This window comes from Pecten maximus, chromosome 15 (assembly GCF_902652985.1).
Source record: "Pecten maximus chromosome 15, xPecMax1.1, whole genome shotgun sequence".
NCBI lineage: Eukaryota > Metazoa > Mollusca > Bivalvia > Pectinida > Pectinidae > Pecten > Pecten maximus.
Genome location: NC_047029.1, coordinates 33046419 through 33065151, shown reverse-complemented (window position 1 = coordinate 33065151; position 18733 = coordinate 33046419). Strand labels below are relative to the sequence as shown.

At 33.7% G+C, this 18733-nt stretch overlaps 1 protein-coding gene across 8 annotated transcripts in view; it reads left to right on the top strand.

The window, feature by feature from the left end:
- Window positions 1-18733, top strand: part of LOC117343650 (integrin alpha-PS1-like) — a 79826-nt gene that overhangs the window by 18803 nt on the left and 42290 nt on the right. For all 8 annotated transcript variants that reach the window (XM_033906105.1, XM_033906104.1, XM_033906102.1 and 5 more), the window contains exons 2-6: window positions 14285-14409; window positions 16130-16218; window positions 16619-16783; window positions 17304-17349; window positions 18470-18592. In XM_033906105.1, the coding sequence (XP_033761996.1) occupies window positions 14285-14409; window positions 16130-16218; window positions 16619-16783; window positions 17304-17349; window positions 18470-18592 (548 nt within the window). The remainder of the gene's footprint in view (window positions 1-14284; window positions 14410-16129; window positions 16219-16618; window positions 16784-17303; window positions 17350-18469; window positions 18593-18733) is intronic.

Genomic DNA, 18733 nt, shown 5'->3' with positions numbered 1-18733 from the left:
GGCCTGTCTATAGTGCTGCTATCTTGGAATGATATATATATGTACAATGTATATGGATTGTGTAAAAAGTCTAACACATGGGAACTAGAATGTGCTGTAATTCAGGAAATATTTACAACTACCGAAATATCTGACAGATTATACTTTGACGTTAATTGAGAACAACAATTTTCCTTCCGGTGTATTAGTAGATCCCATGCATGTATTGATATGAAAAGTTATGCAATGTTATAAACAAATACTATTTAAAGGATACAAAATGAATGCTAGTCTGATTATTAAATTGAGAAATATAAAGATGGAAAATATTGAAAAAAAAATTTTCCTTCAGTCTGTACTGAATATTTATTTATAAAATTTTGTAATTTCAATTAGTTTCTAGATATTTATCAAGATAATATTAAGCACATTTACTTTATTCAAGATTTCAAATTTAAAGAAGAGGTGAATTTATTTCAAATTCTGTCATTTTACTGTATAGATATACTAAAGAAGTATACATGTATAAATTGACATGTTGAATTGACTAGCTATATAATAGACTGGTCGTTGGTGATATCTATTGTTTTACTTCCTTTATTGTCATTGAAATCATAAACACTTCATGAGCATCATAACTGCTGGTATATGATGGTTGTTTCAACTTTCGGCATGCAAAGCCTTGTGACTTCCCAAAATATTTATTAACTGTTATTTGGTTTAATTTCCGATCAAGCTGTTTGATGTTTCCTGAAATTGATCAACTATGTACTTAACATTTCCGTCATCATTTGTTAGGTGTGTCTGTCCTGTCAGTGATACAATACATTATCATGTTAATTTTACGAACATTGCCAAGTCCAGTTAATGTTCGTTCACCAGCTTTTTATAAAATGAAATGATATTTGCTGTGATAATTGTTGAAATGAACATTTAATGTGCAAATCAACTTAATATAGAAATAATTCTATACCCATAATTTGTAAAAACATGATGCTGATTATTTGTATGAGATGATCGATTAGATATATATATCTGAATTAGGAGCAAGAGGGGAATTTTGTTTGATGATGTTCAGCATGAAAACAGGCTATTTTACAGTGAGATTGCTTGCTGGGCTAATATATATATATATATAAATATATATATCAATCATCCTGTGAACATACAGCTATAAACATTTTAAAGCGGTCCCTCCTTTAATTTGTAGTAGCTGGTGGCTAAGCTACCTCACTGAAAAAATCGTAGATCTACCATTGATAAGCATAAAATTCTCTCAGTTCTTGAACTAAGTATTTGCTGAAACAGAAAAATCAATGTTTCTATTTAAAGAACGACCAAACTTGTACATTCTTGAAGTTTTTCAATGGCCCAATAATACAATGTCTTATGTATTAAATGTCTTTCTGTCAATTTATTTGTTTTATTATAACTCACCTGGCTTGAAGGGCCAAGTGAGCTAAGTATGTCATAAGGCCTCGTCCATCTGGAATCAATTTTTTCTTTCGAATAGCTTCTTCTCAATAACGAAAGGTCCCATAGAATCAAGATATTCAGTGGGTAGATTAATCCTGGGATGAAGTTGACGAAGTTTGTGAAAAGAAATGACCTTGACTAACATTGATGGTCACAGGCTAGGGTTCTAAGTTGAAACACTTAGTGCTAAAAAAACTTCTTTCCATTAACCAAAAGTCCTAGAATCAAGTATAATATATATAGCTGAAATATTCCTGGGATCAACCCAGACAAAGTTTGCAAAAAGTAATGACCTCGACTTATTTTTAGGGTCACAGGGGTCAAGTTTCCTTTTCCTTACACTAGATGTCCTCTCAATAACCAAAGTCCTAGAACCAAGATCTCTGGCTGGGAGTGAAGATTTACTGGGATATGTATATATATACGTACCCCAACAAAGTTGATAAATAAATGGTCTGGAATCATTAAATCAATGCATTATAATTACAGGCCAGGTGAGCAATGCAGATTGTTTTCTAACCTGATTGGAGATTATCGTAGTTGTAATTAAGTGGCCATGGGTGTGTGTGCGAATAAAAAGGAATATTATTAACATGTGTTATATATGGCTCATACATATATATATATATATCCAGCTATCAAAGCCTTCAAGTCTTGAGAGTTATCCCCGATAGCCTAGGTTTCTTTCAGTCAAGCAAATCTTGAAAGATAAAACAATATTTTGAGATAACAGTTGCCCTTACGCATGCCCTTTGAACCTTTTAGGTATTGTTGTTTCACTACTTGTTTATATAAGTGTTGTTTTAAGATAATATATATAGGGTACGTATCATGATCAGTATGTTATTTGTATGATACAAAACCAGACAATCCAGCGTATGGCTTTTTCTGTGGTTTGGTTGGTTTATTTTTTGTCTGACGTCCAAATTAATGAACAGCCAGGGTCATGATCATTTAAGGACATGCCAGGGGGGGCAGCTAAAATTTTGGTTAGTCTTTCCCTCACTGGATAAATATAGTTACAGTATTGTTTTTCACATCGAACAAGACGCAGAAGAGGCAATGAATTTCTGTGTGTATGGTATTGCGGCATTATATACATACACTACATTACATAATATCTAAAGTAGGGGTTATATTAGAGAGTGTTGAACATTAAGGTTTGATGAGGTTGATAATGATCGAGAACAGGTGTAGTGTGTTCAGATGAACCTGTGGCATTTATGTGAAAATATCACCACTGTGCAGCACATGATCTGATGCAGATATTTGTCTGTTGCTAAATATTGGCTGTGTTTCTCCCACAATTTGGCTTAAGGATTTTTTTATCTCTAACAGAGGTACAAGTGAATATATCGGTGATACCTGTGCAATATTGTTTAATGTTTTAAGTTATAATGGGTTACATTTACATGATGCACATGTACAGGTGCTTCTGGTCTGGGAAGGAGGATTATATAACCAGTTCCAAGCCGAGGTATGCAGTGGATCTTACTGAGAATGTTATTGGCATGCAATGAAGGATGCAAAATAACATTAATATCGTAGAGGAAAATCCATAATTTTTGCAATGTCTGCAAAAAGTTGGAAAGCAAAATTAAGTAAGCTGCTGAAGATTTCAACAGGCCTTGCTTTAAACATTGTATCTTGAAATAAATTGAATTCATTTAAATTGCAGTTTACACTATATGGCTATATATAGAACCTGCATCTTAACTTAATTCCCAAATGATTTCCACAAAAAATAGATTTATCGTTTTATAAATTTGATTTGTACAGTATGGTTACACATACGTAAATTGTGTGAAGCTATAAATAGATAGCACCATAATTATAAAATGCTAATTAATTAATCAAAGGGAGATCACTTGGCCAAAAAGTCAGGTATAACCTAAAGGGAGATAACTCCAACACATTATTATAAGTGTATCATAAAGTGATGTATCATATACACTTAAGTTGATTATCTCTGAATTGATTGATAATGTATTATATACACTTAATTTGATTATCTCTGAATTGATTGATAATGTATTATATACACTTAATTTGATTATCTCTGAATTGATTGATAATGTATTATATACACTTAATTTGATTATCTCTGAATTGATGGATAATGTGCCAATTAAGAATTCTAGATAACTTCTGCATTGTTAATGTTTTACTGTCACTCAATAACCACATTTAGATCCTTAATTCATATATACCAAGCAGAAATACAGATTGTTTCTAGAAACACCTGCTGTCTAGCTAGCTAGCCCTAAATAACTATAATAAACTATAATAAATAATATAATTTGTTAAAGATTTTTTCTTGCATGAAAGGGTAGAAAATCCCTTAAAACCCCCATTATGACTTTAGTTTGAATTAAGTATTAATTGACTTTGAAGTCAATCTATATAGGTCTAGATTTATGGAACCAGACCACCTATACTTTAGCTGTCATTCATTTATGGTCTAACATGCATGCTTGTATTAAGTACCCATATATGTGGTGACTAAAGAGAGGAAATGGGTGGGCTTATACAGTATATCACGTTAATAAAAGTGTTAGCTCATCTTGATGTTCTCATCAAATGTCAAGTATTTGGACAGTTTTTACTATAATTTACAGTTTTTTGTGTATTCCCCCAAAAACATCCAACCTCTGGCACAATTAACTGAATCCCTGGGGTAATGGTTAAATTGTTCCAGCATGTAGTGGATTTATCCAAGTCCAAAGCCACTTGTCTGTTCCCTATAGCTATAAGCCATTAAATGGGATGAATAAAATATGTTTGAACAATATAACTTAACACACTTTTCACGTGCAGAAGGCAACTAAAACACTTGAGTGTACCAATTTGTAGTCACTTTACAGACGTGCCTGTTTGAAATTTACAGACGCCATTTTGATGCCGTGACTTCGTTTACACCAGAATCTGTTAACTACCTGTTGTACATCAGGCATGCACACCTGATGTTAAGTAGAATAATGATTGGGCAACTAGCACTTGGTTCTGATTCCAACACGTTTGTAGTAATTATACAGATTATTTTCGAGTGATGTTACTCAGGCGGAGGTGTTATTTGAACCTTCTCACCCATACGTATATATATGTATATACGTACACATGTATATAATAATTACGGCAGTGATAATGTGTAACCTTGGTACAATGTGTTGAGGTGCAGGTTGTTTGTAATGTCTAATTAACTGTGTTACAGTGTACCATTAGTCTGTTTGGATTTTTGATGTGCCTTTAAATTTTTGTCTTTTAATCATCTCAAAATTATTTTTCATTATGCAATATTAGGTGCACTTTTTACAGTCCCCTTTTTCGTTTTGCCGTACCTTTGCATTTTTTTTTCAACATTTGACACTGATGCCATGGCTATGATCCCTATAGCCATGCCACTGGTTTCTTTGCCATGTTTTTTAAGGAAACATTTCCTTGCTAAGGTGACTACCTCTGATACAATCATCTATTATTCATTGGTATTTAAATTTGAATACCTTTAGCTTGTTGATAATGCGATTCAGACTGTGTGGCCATGCATACTGGTGTTGGAGTTTGTCCGATAGGGTATCAGAGTTTGGCTGTACAGATGGAAGTATTTAGATCTGTGACCCCGTGGTCTTGTGTGTACCTGGTTAATTATACAAAACTAATCAGGCATGATAGCCCTACAGGTGTGTACACTTACTCTCACTCTTACAGTACTCGTTACAGGTGTAACATCAACAGTACCTGCCTTATAACGACCCCGTCCCACGCACTACAACTTATAAAAGGGGGATTTACCGGTATATATATATATTCATCACAATTCTAGTCCACTGGCATATCATAAATTGATTTAATGAAAGTTGTTTGCTTACTTAGTTTCCTAAGTTTGTTAACTGTATGTTAAAGATACTACACCAACATCAATGTGTAACAAATGAAAAACATGAAGATGAAAAAATGCTACCCATGCACAGAAATATATCCAATTAACACTAACAGACGCACGCAAGGTATACAAATGAAAAAGGTCATAATCACATAAAGACCAAACATTACAACCAACCAATCATATAACCTCTGATAAAATTTCTTAAGGATAGACACAGCTAATTATATTCTTAGCTTAAAACATTTGAGAGATAAAAAAGGAACTCAAACTTTTAAAGGATTGTAAGTATAGTGCAAAAAGTGCATGCAAAGAATTGAGTGCCGTTTATAAAATTAAACTTTTAAGTGCAGCTGGTAAAATGAAATTTAAATTTAAACAGAAGATTATTTTACTTCAATTTGCATTTTGTTAAAATTTAAAAGTAATTTAATTAAGTCAATAATTAAATTGTTTAAGAGTGTAATGTGATGGTATTTGCTTGAGTTAGATAACCAATGATATTTTGATTATATTTATACATTTGTCGTGTATAATTGGTTGGATATGTTTGCCTTATTCCACAATACTATCGGTATACACAGAGTACACAAAAGTCTGATGGGGACATTGATTTTCTATAACATGACATTTGTGTATGATAGCTAATTGAGAAGGGGTTCAACGATCCCCAGATTGATGCTGGAAGCCGATGTCAACATTCTCCTGGGCGATATTACTCATCTTCTATATTGCTGTCTTATCTTGTCCGTCAAAAAAGTGCAATGCTTTTGCCACAAACAACCTCCCATATAACTGATCAGAAGAGCAATTGTCAGGCATGAAGACTTGACAATCATGCATGAGCTGATTCAGAGCTATCAAGACTGAAATTAACGGCCAATTTCTGGTGCTTGTAAATAGCTATTGCCTAGGACATAGAAATTTAGTCAAGTCAGCCAATTTTCTGACTGTAGAGAGAACTTATGATGTATGTATCAGGGCTTTTTCTGGGTTTTTTTGGGGATGTTATAATGGGACCCATTCCCAATGGGAATTGTTTTATATCGGCCATATATATTCCCAGAATTTGCAGTTTACTCCTGAAAAAATCTTTCCCAATTCGTCAATTTTCTTCCCAAAATGAGACAAAAAGGCCCTTTCCCAAACAAGTGAGGAAAAGCCCTGTATATATCTATATCTTACTTCAATTTCAAAACATTCCACATGTACATGAAAATGTAATATGAATTGTGTATATATGGCAAATGACAATTTCTGGTGTTAACAACTTAAATTTTATGAATACTTTATTTCATGAACTTACCTCCCCTGATCATCAGATCTGTCATTTGTGAAATAGATGATTTTGAAAGATGCTGATCTAGATCTAGAGAGGACTATGAAATCGCGAATGATGAGCTATTGGAGGTGCATGATAGCTTGAATTGGCAACCATCCAAAGATGTCATTTTCGTAATAAAAATTGCGAGGGATTTGATTTCGCGGCTCCTCATGCATTTATATAATTAGGTATAAATAAGTCCCATGTGACATATTAGTAATTTACAGTACTACTGAATTTTGAACACAAACTATAGCCCCATATAGCTGGATCCACCATACTTCTAAAATGAATACATGCCTTTATGTAGGGATGGATGGTTTTGCTTGTAATAGTATCCATGTTCAATATCTCATAAACACTTGCTGATATTAGACATATTCAGATGAAATGAAGATCTGCAAATAGCTAAACTTGGAAACCTTGGACAAAACAGCTTAACTTGGACACCTTGGACAAAATAGTTTCACTTGGAAACCTTGCAGACAAAATGCCTAGAACAAAATTCTTGATGCTCCCCACATTCAACCTGTCTGTCAGTTTGTGTTTCTTGGCCATCTTCGGGAAGCTGAGCAACAGTCTGGTCTAGCTGTTCTGTTGTAATTGTGTCCATGGGCAAGACACATTACCTCAATGCAATTGCTCTTGATGATATGCAACAGGCCTCCTGTATTTTTTGCAGTGATGTATTCACCAACTACTACAAGGAAACCAGTGCCTCAAAATGACGCTGGCTGTTGGATGATAATTTTATATATAAGCCTAGCAAACTTAAGTAAAAAATTTCCATGTTTGTTCAGTTCTGCAGTGTCGTTGATTGGATCACATAAAAATATCCTGGTCAATTTTCTGGTGATTTATCAGGATGCAATAGAAATTTATCCTTCGGACCTAGAAGTTGTGAGAATCAATATTGGTTATGAAAAGCAAACAGCATTCAGCGCTTTGCTGATTTTCTGGTCATATATCAAACAGTGCTGAACATACATATTGATCTTAGGACAAATATTAATTTGTTTAACACTTTTATGTTCTGCCTTCAAATGGACATCATTGTTTAAACACATGCATGCATTTGATTAAATTCTCAACAAGTCAATATTTAACTTTTGTGAACAAATGTGGTTTTATTTTTGGTTTTCAAGCAATTACATATACATGTGTACCAATCCTTTAAATAATTAGGTGTTTGTCATAATACTAATTTGTACGTGCAGTACAGTCAGTCATCCAGGAGTACTAGGTAAGGAATGTGGTACAATGCCATGAAACAATAACTTTGAGTTGTGTGCCAATTATGTAATTAACAAAATAATCACTGAGAGGATTTGGTGTCTTGGAATTTTCTTTTTTTTTAGAAACATCTTTGTAAAATCTACAAATTACACACAAAGACAAGAATTCAAAGCAGCACATGTACAGAAAACCTATACATTGTTAACATTATGTAAAAGTCGACCTCTTTATTTGAACTGGTGCTGTTGGCCTCATTATATATATAGGCTACAATGTATGTACCCAGTCATAATACTTGAAAATTCAAATGTGCTGAGCTTATTCAAAAGAATAACAGCTTTCAACTTAATAAAATTGATGTAGCTTATTTCAAGGGGAAAATGATTTAGTACATGCAACTCCTGTACATGTATCTAGGTGAATTAACAATCTGGTCGGACTTGAAAACGTATGAGGTTATGTTACCTGACCAACCACATGGGATTCCCCTGGTATTCCAGTTTCCTCCCACAGTAAGACCGGGGGGGGTACCTCCCATCCCCACCCTCACTTCCATCCAGGCCAACAAGAGTGATTATTATAAGTTGAAATATAACTTGTTTTGCAATTTTTGCACAATAAATAAAGTTTACATTTATATATATATCACATCAACAAGATACCTTGTTAAAGGGAGATGATTATGTCAATTTATAAAGGTGTAATTAACAATACATTTGTATTTGTGAGACTTTGTTAGATTCAATTTAGTTCCTTTACCTAATAAGTGATGAAGTGTTGTGTCATTTGCATCCTAGCTGTTACAAATTGGTGCTGTGACCAGGATTTAACCTTGGTCAGTATAATACTATGAGCTGATCATAAAGAACTAATATTCTCATCAATTCTCACTAATGATAGCCAATTTACAAAACTAAATCTTTCAGAAAATTCAGGAATTGAAAAAAAACTTTAAATAGACTTAAGGTTTATTTAATTTCCTGGATCAACTTTAACAAAAGCACAACAGACACACACAAACAATTTTAGATTACTCCAGTATTGTGCAGTTTGCATGCCCTAGCTAGCTTTAAAGTTAAATTAGATTCTGGAAAAATAAAAATATTTGTATTTGATTGTCAACTACGTATACATAATATAGGCATGAGTTGAAAATTTTGATAACATATTTTTTTTATCTGAATAACATTGAATCTATGTGTCATGCACTAGAATATGTGTTGGTTATCACATTTGAGTGAAATGACTGTGTCAAAGTAATGGGATAGATGCTGCCTGCTGATTAGTGCTATCTCATCCATGACTTGGCTCCATAAAACCCAGTATTGTCCAGAACATACGTGGATCCCCTGCTGTGATGAAAAATATATCCTATATCTCATTTTTCAACAGTGTCCGATGTAACACAGCAAATCAATGTGTAGCTGTTGTGTCTCTTCTTCCCCCTAAATCCATAGGGTAGTCTATTGTACAGCTTTTGTCTGCTCTCAATACAGTAATTCAACTCCCTGTGCTAGGCCCATGATAAGGTAGCCCGATTTTTCTCTGTGGTTGGAATTGTACAGAGCTTCGTCATCTGACAGTGTTGTCTGTTTATTAAATCTTGCATCAATATTTTCGTAAAATTGTATTAGTTTTGTCGTAGAAACTGTCTTACAATGATATGTACGTGTTTGATTCAGAAAATGTTCCTGTCATTGAAGTTCTGAAAGGAAACTCTTACATATTATAATACTTTGTATACGGACCTGAATTCTAATAAAAATTCAGAGTGTAACACATTAAAATTGATCTTGAAAATGTATTTCATTTTCTGTAGGATTGTACTTTGAATTGACACTACACACAGTATATGTGTTTTTACTGATATTGCTATCTGCAGGGGTGTAGACAAATTTTTCAATATAAGCTGACGTGCGGTTTAGAATTACCACAGGATAATTTGGTCCAGTGTGGACTGGGGAGAAATACAGTGTATAATTATCTCGTCATATTCAGGTCAGCGTATGTATGTACCCTATATAATGACATTTGCTATATATATATACACAAGGGATTCATCTTCATTTTCATTCATGCCTCAGAGTCGTTAATAAAAAGGTTCAGAATATTTTGAGTGATGGACGTGTTATTGATATCAGGACTTTTAGGTGACATGGGGATGGAGTAGAATGTTTTGACTCCTCTGAGTTCTCCTCTCATTTTGACTCTGAGTTTTGACTCCTCTGTTTTGACTCATGGATCATGACTCTTCTGAGTTTAAACTCTTGGGTTTGAAAGGTATTACCTATAGTCTAACATGTGTTAATCCCCACTTTCGAATTTTAGGGGAAACCAATTCTTACTTATATTATTAATTCAAATGCTAAACACCTGTCAAAGGCTTCATTTGTATAAAGGTACCGTTATTGAGATTGAGATGTGTGTATTATTAAATAATGTCTCCGTAGATCAAAAAATTTGAAAATAATAGAGGGTATAATCTAACAGTAACATCAATTATTTCATGAGTGTGCCTAGTATTTTTATATCTTTCATGAGTGCGTGTAGCATGAATGAAAGAGATCCAAATATTAGCCACACCAGTGAAATATATTTGGTATTACTGAAGATACTATTAGATATTCTATTTATTACATTTTACAGCAAAATATACGAAGACAGCTCCATCTCTCCCAGAATTCATTGTGGTCCCCTGTCAACGATTCACAAATGTACGCCAAATTGTGACGTTATGTCATTATGACGTTGCATTATGACATCATATAACATGACGGAGAGCTATTTATGATATTAAATCTCAATTTTCCCCATTGTCGTTTGTTGAGTGTTCTGATTGTCAAATAAAAAAAATGATATTTTTCACTCGTGAAAAGCATCTCTTATAGAATGAATAATTTTCGATATTTCACTGGTAAAAATGTAATAAAAGTATTTATTTAATGACAAATGGAAGACAGTAATTCTGACACATCCATTGACACAATATAGATATGTTTAGCTAAATATCATGTCAGGTAATGATTTTTGGCTAATAATTATCACATATTTAACGAGCATATATACCTAATTGAAAAAGGATTGCAATAAAGAATTGGGATGCCGACTATTTAGAAATCATTAGTTGTTATGGAATGAAGAATATCTGTCAAAAACCATAAGATTTCTTTTGTTCAGAAAATATTAAAAGACAGTTGAAAGTCTCATAATTTTTATATATCAAGTATATGAATTCTACAACCATAATTACAAAAAGATGTCAGCATGTAATTATGAATTATTGACCAAAACTGTATGACGTTTTACAGTAGACCAGACAGTTGGAGATCAGTTTGTATGACATTATGTAGCTGTATCTACGTACACTGTGTATAATCTGTATCCTTGTCATTCAGAGTGGAATTGATCGTAATGGCTTCTGTCAACGTACAGTATGTCTCATTAATAAAGATAATTTTCACATTTATTGGACTGAATTACAAACGCGTTGGATAATGCAGCCACCAAATGAATTAATTTCAATGACTGCTGTCAATGTACGTATATATCACATATCTTGCTTGTCAGACTAATATTCATATGCATTTGTGACAAAATCATATCATGACATATCATGTAGATTAGGTCACAGATATGTTTATAAGTGATAATTCTACTCATATTTGAAATACAAATGAAAATAAAATGATCATCAGGGTTTTATTTGTGTGTTTGTGTGTTATACATATATACTAATAAAATCAATATTTCTCAGCTTGAGGTATTCTTATTTTCACTTGATATTCATATATACAGAACATGTATATTAAATTATCATCGGTCATAATTGAAAATTCCTATCTGGTAAATTCTGACATAGCCTGATTTTGAGAAATTCTCTCACAGCTTGGAAGCATACATTATAGACTCTTTATTATAACTCATCATAAAGTGTACAAATGTGCACCCGGGTAAATAGATCGAGAGAGACAATGCCAGCTTCGTCCTGCAGCTAATCCAACAACTGGGAAATGGTATTTAGATTTGATTTGAAAGATTGGAAATTTAAAGCGAAGAAAGTTTTATTTCAAGGACTGGATATTAATGGAATCTTAAGTTTTCAAAGCCTGGAAAATGGAAATTCTCGATTGGGTTCTCGAAGACTTATTGTGATTTGTCATCACAATCATCAGGTAGAAAAAAATGATGTTTATATCTGCCGATCAGTTATAGACAGGAAAGGGCGGAAACTGTTGGTGATACTAGTCTAAATGCCACAGGGATCTATAATTCTGGTCCATTATGGTATTGATTTCAGTGGCGATACATGGAATATAACAGTCTCTATTGATTTGCTATTGTATTTTACTACTTTAATGATCGAAACCAGAATCAGCTGATAATGGACAGGGTTTTATCTTTCTGTCCCGGAGGACTGGTGATTGGGGAGATCAGTTTTGTATAAGGCCGGTTGTTTTAGGGAGGGGCGTCAAGGGGTGTAACTTTGAGGATGTCATCAAGATGCTGGTGTTTGCATTGGTTGGACTGGATCAGAAATATTGTGATCACGTGACAGGCTATATATATGTAAACAGAAAATAACTGCATCATATATAGTATAGTATAAAGGAGACGTAAATTTAACCTTAGAAATCACTGTGACCCTATAAATGACTATACATCCCTCATGGCCGATTGACCGTATAAACCCAAACAAACAAAATCAGGGAAAGTTCATCAATGAGTACACAAGGGGACATAACTTCAAGGGTGACAACTCTAGACTAAGAATTAAAAGCAAAAACAAAAATAACAAAAAACAGTTAGAAGTATTGATTTTATATAAGCAATGAGTTTTAAAGTTCAGAAGCTCTTGCAAAAGTGATTTAGATAATTTAGAAATAATATATGTATAGAGAAAAGAAAAGAATGTGAAAAAAATATTATGTACGTGATGGGCATTTCATAAGAATTATCAATCATGATATATTTTGAATACAGCAGAAAAGTAATGGTCTCTGATATTAATACAGTCATTTTATTTGCATGATGTAGAATAAAGCAACATAAAACCCCAGATATTTTGATGAAGAAATAGTTTCACTGGCTATATAATTATATGCATAGAAAAAGGAATGTTGATGGAAATTTATTTTTACTGTGTATAGTTAATACTTATATAATTATGATAGAAAAATGTGCAAATTGAGAAGTGTAATGGTATATTATATCCTATATATGACACAAAAAACTACAACTCACAGTGCTTTCAAAAGGTTGTGCTGTCTCCTCTGGAGGAAGAAAAATAACTGATGATCTGTCTGAAAAGAAATAATTTGAATGCACACACACATATATTGTCCTACAAATTTTGGAGTCAAGCCAGCAGACTACTATAAACTTGTATATCATATAAGTAATAGAAGGTTGTTAGCATTGTCGTCTACCAGATTCCTCTGTATCTTCTAATGTATTGTGTCAGTAAGATAGGTTTTGAGATGGCCCCACTGTTGTAAGTGATATGACTTTCCTAGCTATTATACACACCTATATATACCGGACAAAGAATCTGCGGCATTTGATCTCTAGCCACCTTTATATATGAAATTAAGATAAGTGAACGCATCTGGATATAGGTCCTATAAGTATTGACATTGTATTAGTGTATAGACTTACACAAGTCCTTGGCATTGTTTAGATTATCAAGACATATCTGTAGTCATGTCTGTAATGTGTACATGTGTATGTATATACCACACCACAGTATCAGAGAGATCGTTAGGGTTTCATCTGTCTAGCTTTAACTCAAATTGCCTACTGAAACCTAATTATAATCAATATCAGCAATTACTTCATCATTTATTAATTCCATAGACTGTCCCATCTGGCTCCGTCTCTAGGTATTAATTAAATTTATAAATAAAATTCACCTTTATGATTTTCGTCTCTAAGGTTGTCTGATCCTAAGTTTTAAAACTAGGGGGAGATAATCTAGCATCAAAATAATGCTGAACAGTTCTTAGCAAAAAACCTGGTAGCCAGTTTAAGTTGTCCAATACAGATCTTACAATATGTATATAGTTCGCAGATATTAAAAAATCACCTATTCACCTCTACACATTTGTTTACAACATTTCTGTTTGGTTCTTCTTTGACTCATCATGTGATAGTAGTAAATGGAGCTCAAATTTAAAGCTTCTGGGTTATATTCTATTTTGGTTTTCAGACTTTTTAGAAATTTGTTTCCACTTATAATTACCTAACCAGTATCGATTCAAACATGACATATAGCAATACAATAAAATAGGTCTCGGGTATGTATACATAACAAAAAATAGATTACAATTTGGTTCTGCTGTAATTGTTTAACTTTAATTATAAACATTTCATTTTCTGTTTGTATTTTACAGAATACTGGTCGGAGCACCTTTATTTAACAGTACGAGTGAAGGTACGACTGTTCAGACTGGAGGTGTGTTCAAGTGTAATGCCAGGTCTATGGACCCTGATGATTGTCAGTACATAGAAGATATAGGTGAGTATATATTTATAAATTCTATATCTTAAGTTTGAGTTGAAGGTGAAAAGCTACTGAACTGGAGTCAAAAGAAAAGCCAGGTTTTGTTCGCAAGCTTGAGAATTTTTAGCTGAAAAAAATTGTTGAATTTTTTCTGATTACAAATGAAAGTCCATTTTCCAGGTTTGAGTTTTCAGAGGAAAATTAACTAATTTCAAACTTTTCCAAATCATATTAAGCCTCATTTGCAAGAGTTTGCAGTAGAAACTGACTTCAAACTTGTCTAAATAAGCCTCTTTTCCAGGCATTGTCGAAACTTTTCCAAATAAGCCCTTTTGCAGGCTTGAGAATCTTCTTTTGAAACAGACTGATTTAAAATATACCCTGGATATCGATACACTGGTGTCTGTTATTGGAAGAAGCTGAAAAGCAATGTATTCCTCCATGAGAAGTATGTTGGTATTTCATGGAATTACTTCCCCGGTATACCTAAGTACACTGGTGTACAAATTTAACACTACATCCGTAATGTTTTGGTCAATGATCATCAATGCAATGACAATAGAAACACAAATAAATGAAAACAAAAACAGGTGTGTTTTGGGAAACACAGCTTCCAAATGTACACAAGCATAATCTGTGTATTGCAATCAGCCACACAACAGTCAGTAACTTAAATTGACTTTGTAGGATGAAATTTATTGATTTTGTCAGCCTGAAATGTAAACAGGTCAGTGTACATAGGGACATGGAGTAGTGGTCTGGTGATACCATCACTGTTCGGGAGGATCTCGGGAGGATCTCTTGTTACGGATTGTTTTATGGCCGGAGATCACCTTGTCTGGTCTATCTAAAAGTCACAACTGTGTGGATCTCTTATCATTACCCAAATATACCGCTACAGTATTCTGAGCTCTCTACATATCACAGGCATTTTATCATTTAAAATAGATTCTGATCATATATATGAAGAAATAACATGTTTCTTTGACACAGGGACTTGTAAAATTTAAACTGACAACGGGCAAACCTGTTAAGTAGCTATAGTAAGTACATATAGCCACCCCAGCCAAGATGGAGGGAGTAGCTGAGAAGTGAAGTACGTAGTATACCTACCCTTGTAATTTTTGGTTAATCTAAGTCTTTTGACATCAATCTAAACACATAATAAATACTTTAAAAGACTTAATTGAATATAGATGGGGGGGGGGGGGGGGCAGTGTAGGTTTTATATCTATATGTGATCTGTAGACTTCTGGTGTAAATAACTGCCCAAAGTAAAAAGTCCAATAGGACACCAGGGGTCAATATAGATAATACATCTGACCGGATATACTATCTTACTAATCCTGTAAAGTTTGACCTGTACAAATAGTTCCTGTACTAAACAGTTCAGCCCTGTAGTCCTCCTTCATCCTCAAGTGGTCAGTGGTCAAGCCATGACTGCCTGGTCTGTGGTCAACCAGAGGTTTAGGATGGTCAGTACCAACTCCAACGTGAGAACATTTTACACTTTTTCTGTACTTTGTCAAAGGTCATTTGAACAGAATTTATAGGCCTAAGTAGCTAGGTGTCTTCATAGTCATATGACTGCAATGTTGGTTGTAAAAATAGTTAAATGTTGATCATTTCAACTTTTCATGCTATGTTATTTAATTGTTTCTTTTTGACCTTTTTGTCATTGAAAAATAATCTGCATAAAACTTGTTTGTTAAAATTGTCAATTGCTTTCTTTCAGAAACCAGTATAAGTAATGATGGCCAGAGGGCTGGACAGTGGATGGGGTCCACCATCAGTAGTACAACACAACCGGGAAAACGTGTACTGGTGAGTCCCCTCATATTTCCACCACAATTTAACTCCATTTAACTCCAATAAAAATCATTAGACACGAAAATAAGCTACAGCCATTATTGGCTACCATTTTGAAAAAAAATCTAAATTTGGTATTTAATAAAAGGTCTTTTAAAATTCTTTTACTTGGCCTGGTCCACTTATCCATTAAAATTTTACGGTAGCGTACGTCTTTCAACAGTGTCATGAAGATGTCAGCATTAAGTGTGCAAGTATGTCGTTCAAAATTCTTTTAGCTTCTCTCAAGGTCAACAAAAATGGGACAAAAATCATTTCTAAAATGTTTGCCAATGCTAATTAATATATATACTATAAACACTGCTTCATAATTGTAATTGATAAAATTTGAAAGACTCTTTTTTCCCGTTTTCAGGTGTGTGCTCACAGATATACAACAAATTATGTGGGCATAGGAACGTGTGTGACATTGAACTCTGACCTTTCTGCCGACAATGAGAGACGACCTTGCCGTGATGATGGGCTAGAGAATGAAGGTTTAGCGTATTGTCAAGCTGGAACATCAGGTGTCATGATGAATGTTAGTCTTTAATTTTATTCTATTATTCTATTATTTTTCTGTAATTATAAGCTTCAATAGCTCATCCTAAAAACTCCATGGAGCAGTAAACATGTCTTCATGTCACAGTTAAGTAACATACACCCTTAAGTCTCCAGTCGCACAGTAAGGTTACATACATCCTTAAGTCTCCATGTCACATGGTAAGGTAACATACACCCTTAAGTCTCCATGTCATACAGTAAGGTAACATACACCCTTAAGTCTCCATGTCATACAGTAAGGTAACATACACCCTTAAGTCTCTATGTCACATGTCATTAAGGTAATATACACCCTTAAGTGTCCATGTTACATATTAAGGTAATGTATAGCCTTTAGTCACCATGTCATAGTGATAAAGATCTGAGGGTTCATTCCTTAATTCTGAATGGCATTGTTAATTTTAAGGTAGAATTTAGCTCAGGAGTTCAATGTTGACTGTGCCACTTTATTCAATTAAAGAGTATTTTTAAGTAATTTGTTAAACTTTTATTTACAGGACGAGCGTGTCTTACTGGGAGCTCCAGGAGCTGTTGATTGGACAGGTGAGACTTTTAATCAGATATCTATAGCTCGTGAAATTTAACAGCTATACTGCTCAGTGTTTTAGGGGATGGTTAATTTTTGTCTCGCCTGCGACGGAGTTATGAAGTGAGAGTGGTGATACTTTTGAGGGACCATGGCCACAGCGATGTCAATGGTGTCGTCCACATTTCACTTTACAATTTTGTGTTTAGAACTGTTTCTCAAATGGCATATGTCCAACTTTAACCAAACTTGGTATATAGTAATTATAACAAATTTTTGTGAATTTTGCTTAAAATTTACAAATACAATTAGATTAATTCTTGTTATACTTACTGGTAATCCTATTCCAAAGGTGGTGGTATGGATTATCATGGCGCCATTGTACATTGGAAGTTTAACAAATGTTATCTGAAATTGAAAAAATGTTTATCTTTAACTCAAACAGCAATTGAAAACTGAATAACTGTTGGTGTTTAAGATAATCATATTTTGTAATAATATTAATACCAAAACAGTAAGTCTCATCCTGACCTTTACATATGTATACAGGTTTAAATTATCTCTCAAAGATTGTATGATTCCGGAGAAAATATGAATTTATTATGGGGAATATATTGCTAAATGTTAATGATTGGTATGTAATGTAAATTATAATGAAAGTGACTCTTGCATTAGCTTATGAACCAAGTGCATTAAGTGTGAATAAACTCATTTCAAACAAATATATGGTATGAAGCATCATTCGGCTATTGGGATTCAATGTTGTAAACAATGTTTGAGAAATACCTGGTATGGTTCTCCTTACAGGAAGAATTCAAAGGTAATGTATAAAAATTGATAAAAATAATAATCATAGATATGGCTGATTAATTTATTAAGATGAATGAAATGTCATTATTTGGCCCATTCAATGGTAGCTGCCTGTCATATGATTTCTGACATTTTAAAAATCTCATTCTTCACGGCACCAATGGTAACCATGAAGGTTTTCATCATCAGAACATAATATACTGCTGTTTTTGGTTGATTGTAAAAATCTACTCTGCCCTCTATTTGACTCATTTCAACTAGTTCTTTATACAAACCTCAGTATGTAGTTGTTTTACTGATCAGGTTGTGCTAATTTACCATACACAGGTGGCTTGTGGACACAGTACACCGGAGACAATATCCGAGAGGACCTTTCATGGTTCAGATCACCGATCTATCTTAAGGAGGACACTCGCAAGCCACGCCCGATTGACCTCACATCTTACATGGGTGGGTATTGACACATGACCGTAAACTCTATTGTTGACCACAAACTTTATAAAACTGATGGTCCAGTTTGATTGGCAGTAGAACTGCAATCTTATTCACCTCAAAATGGGTATTCGAGTAGCAAAGTAGTAACACTCTCGC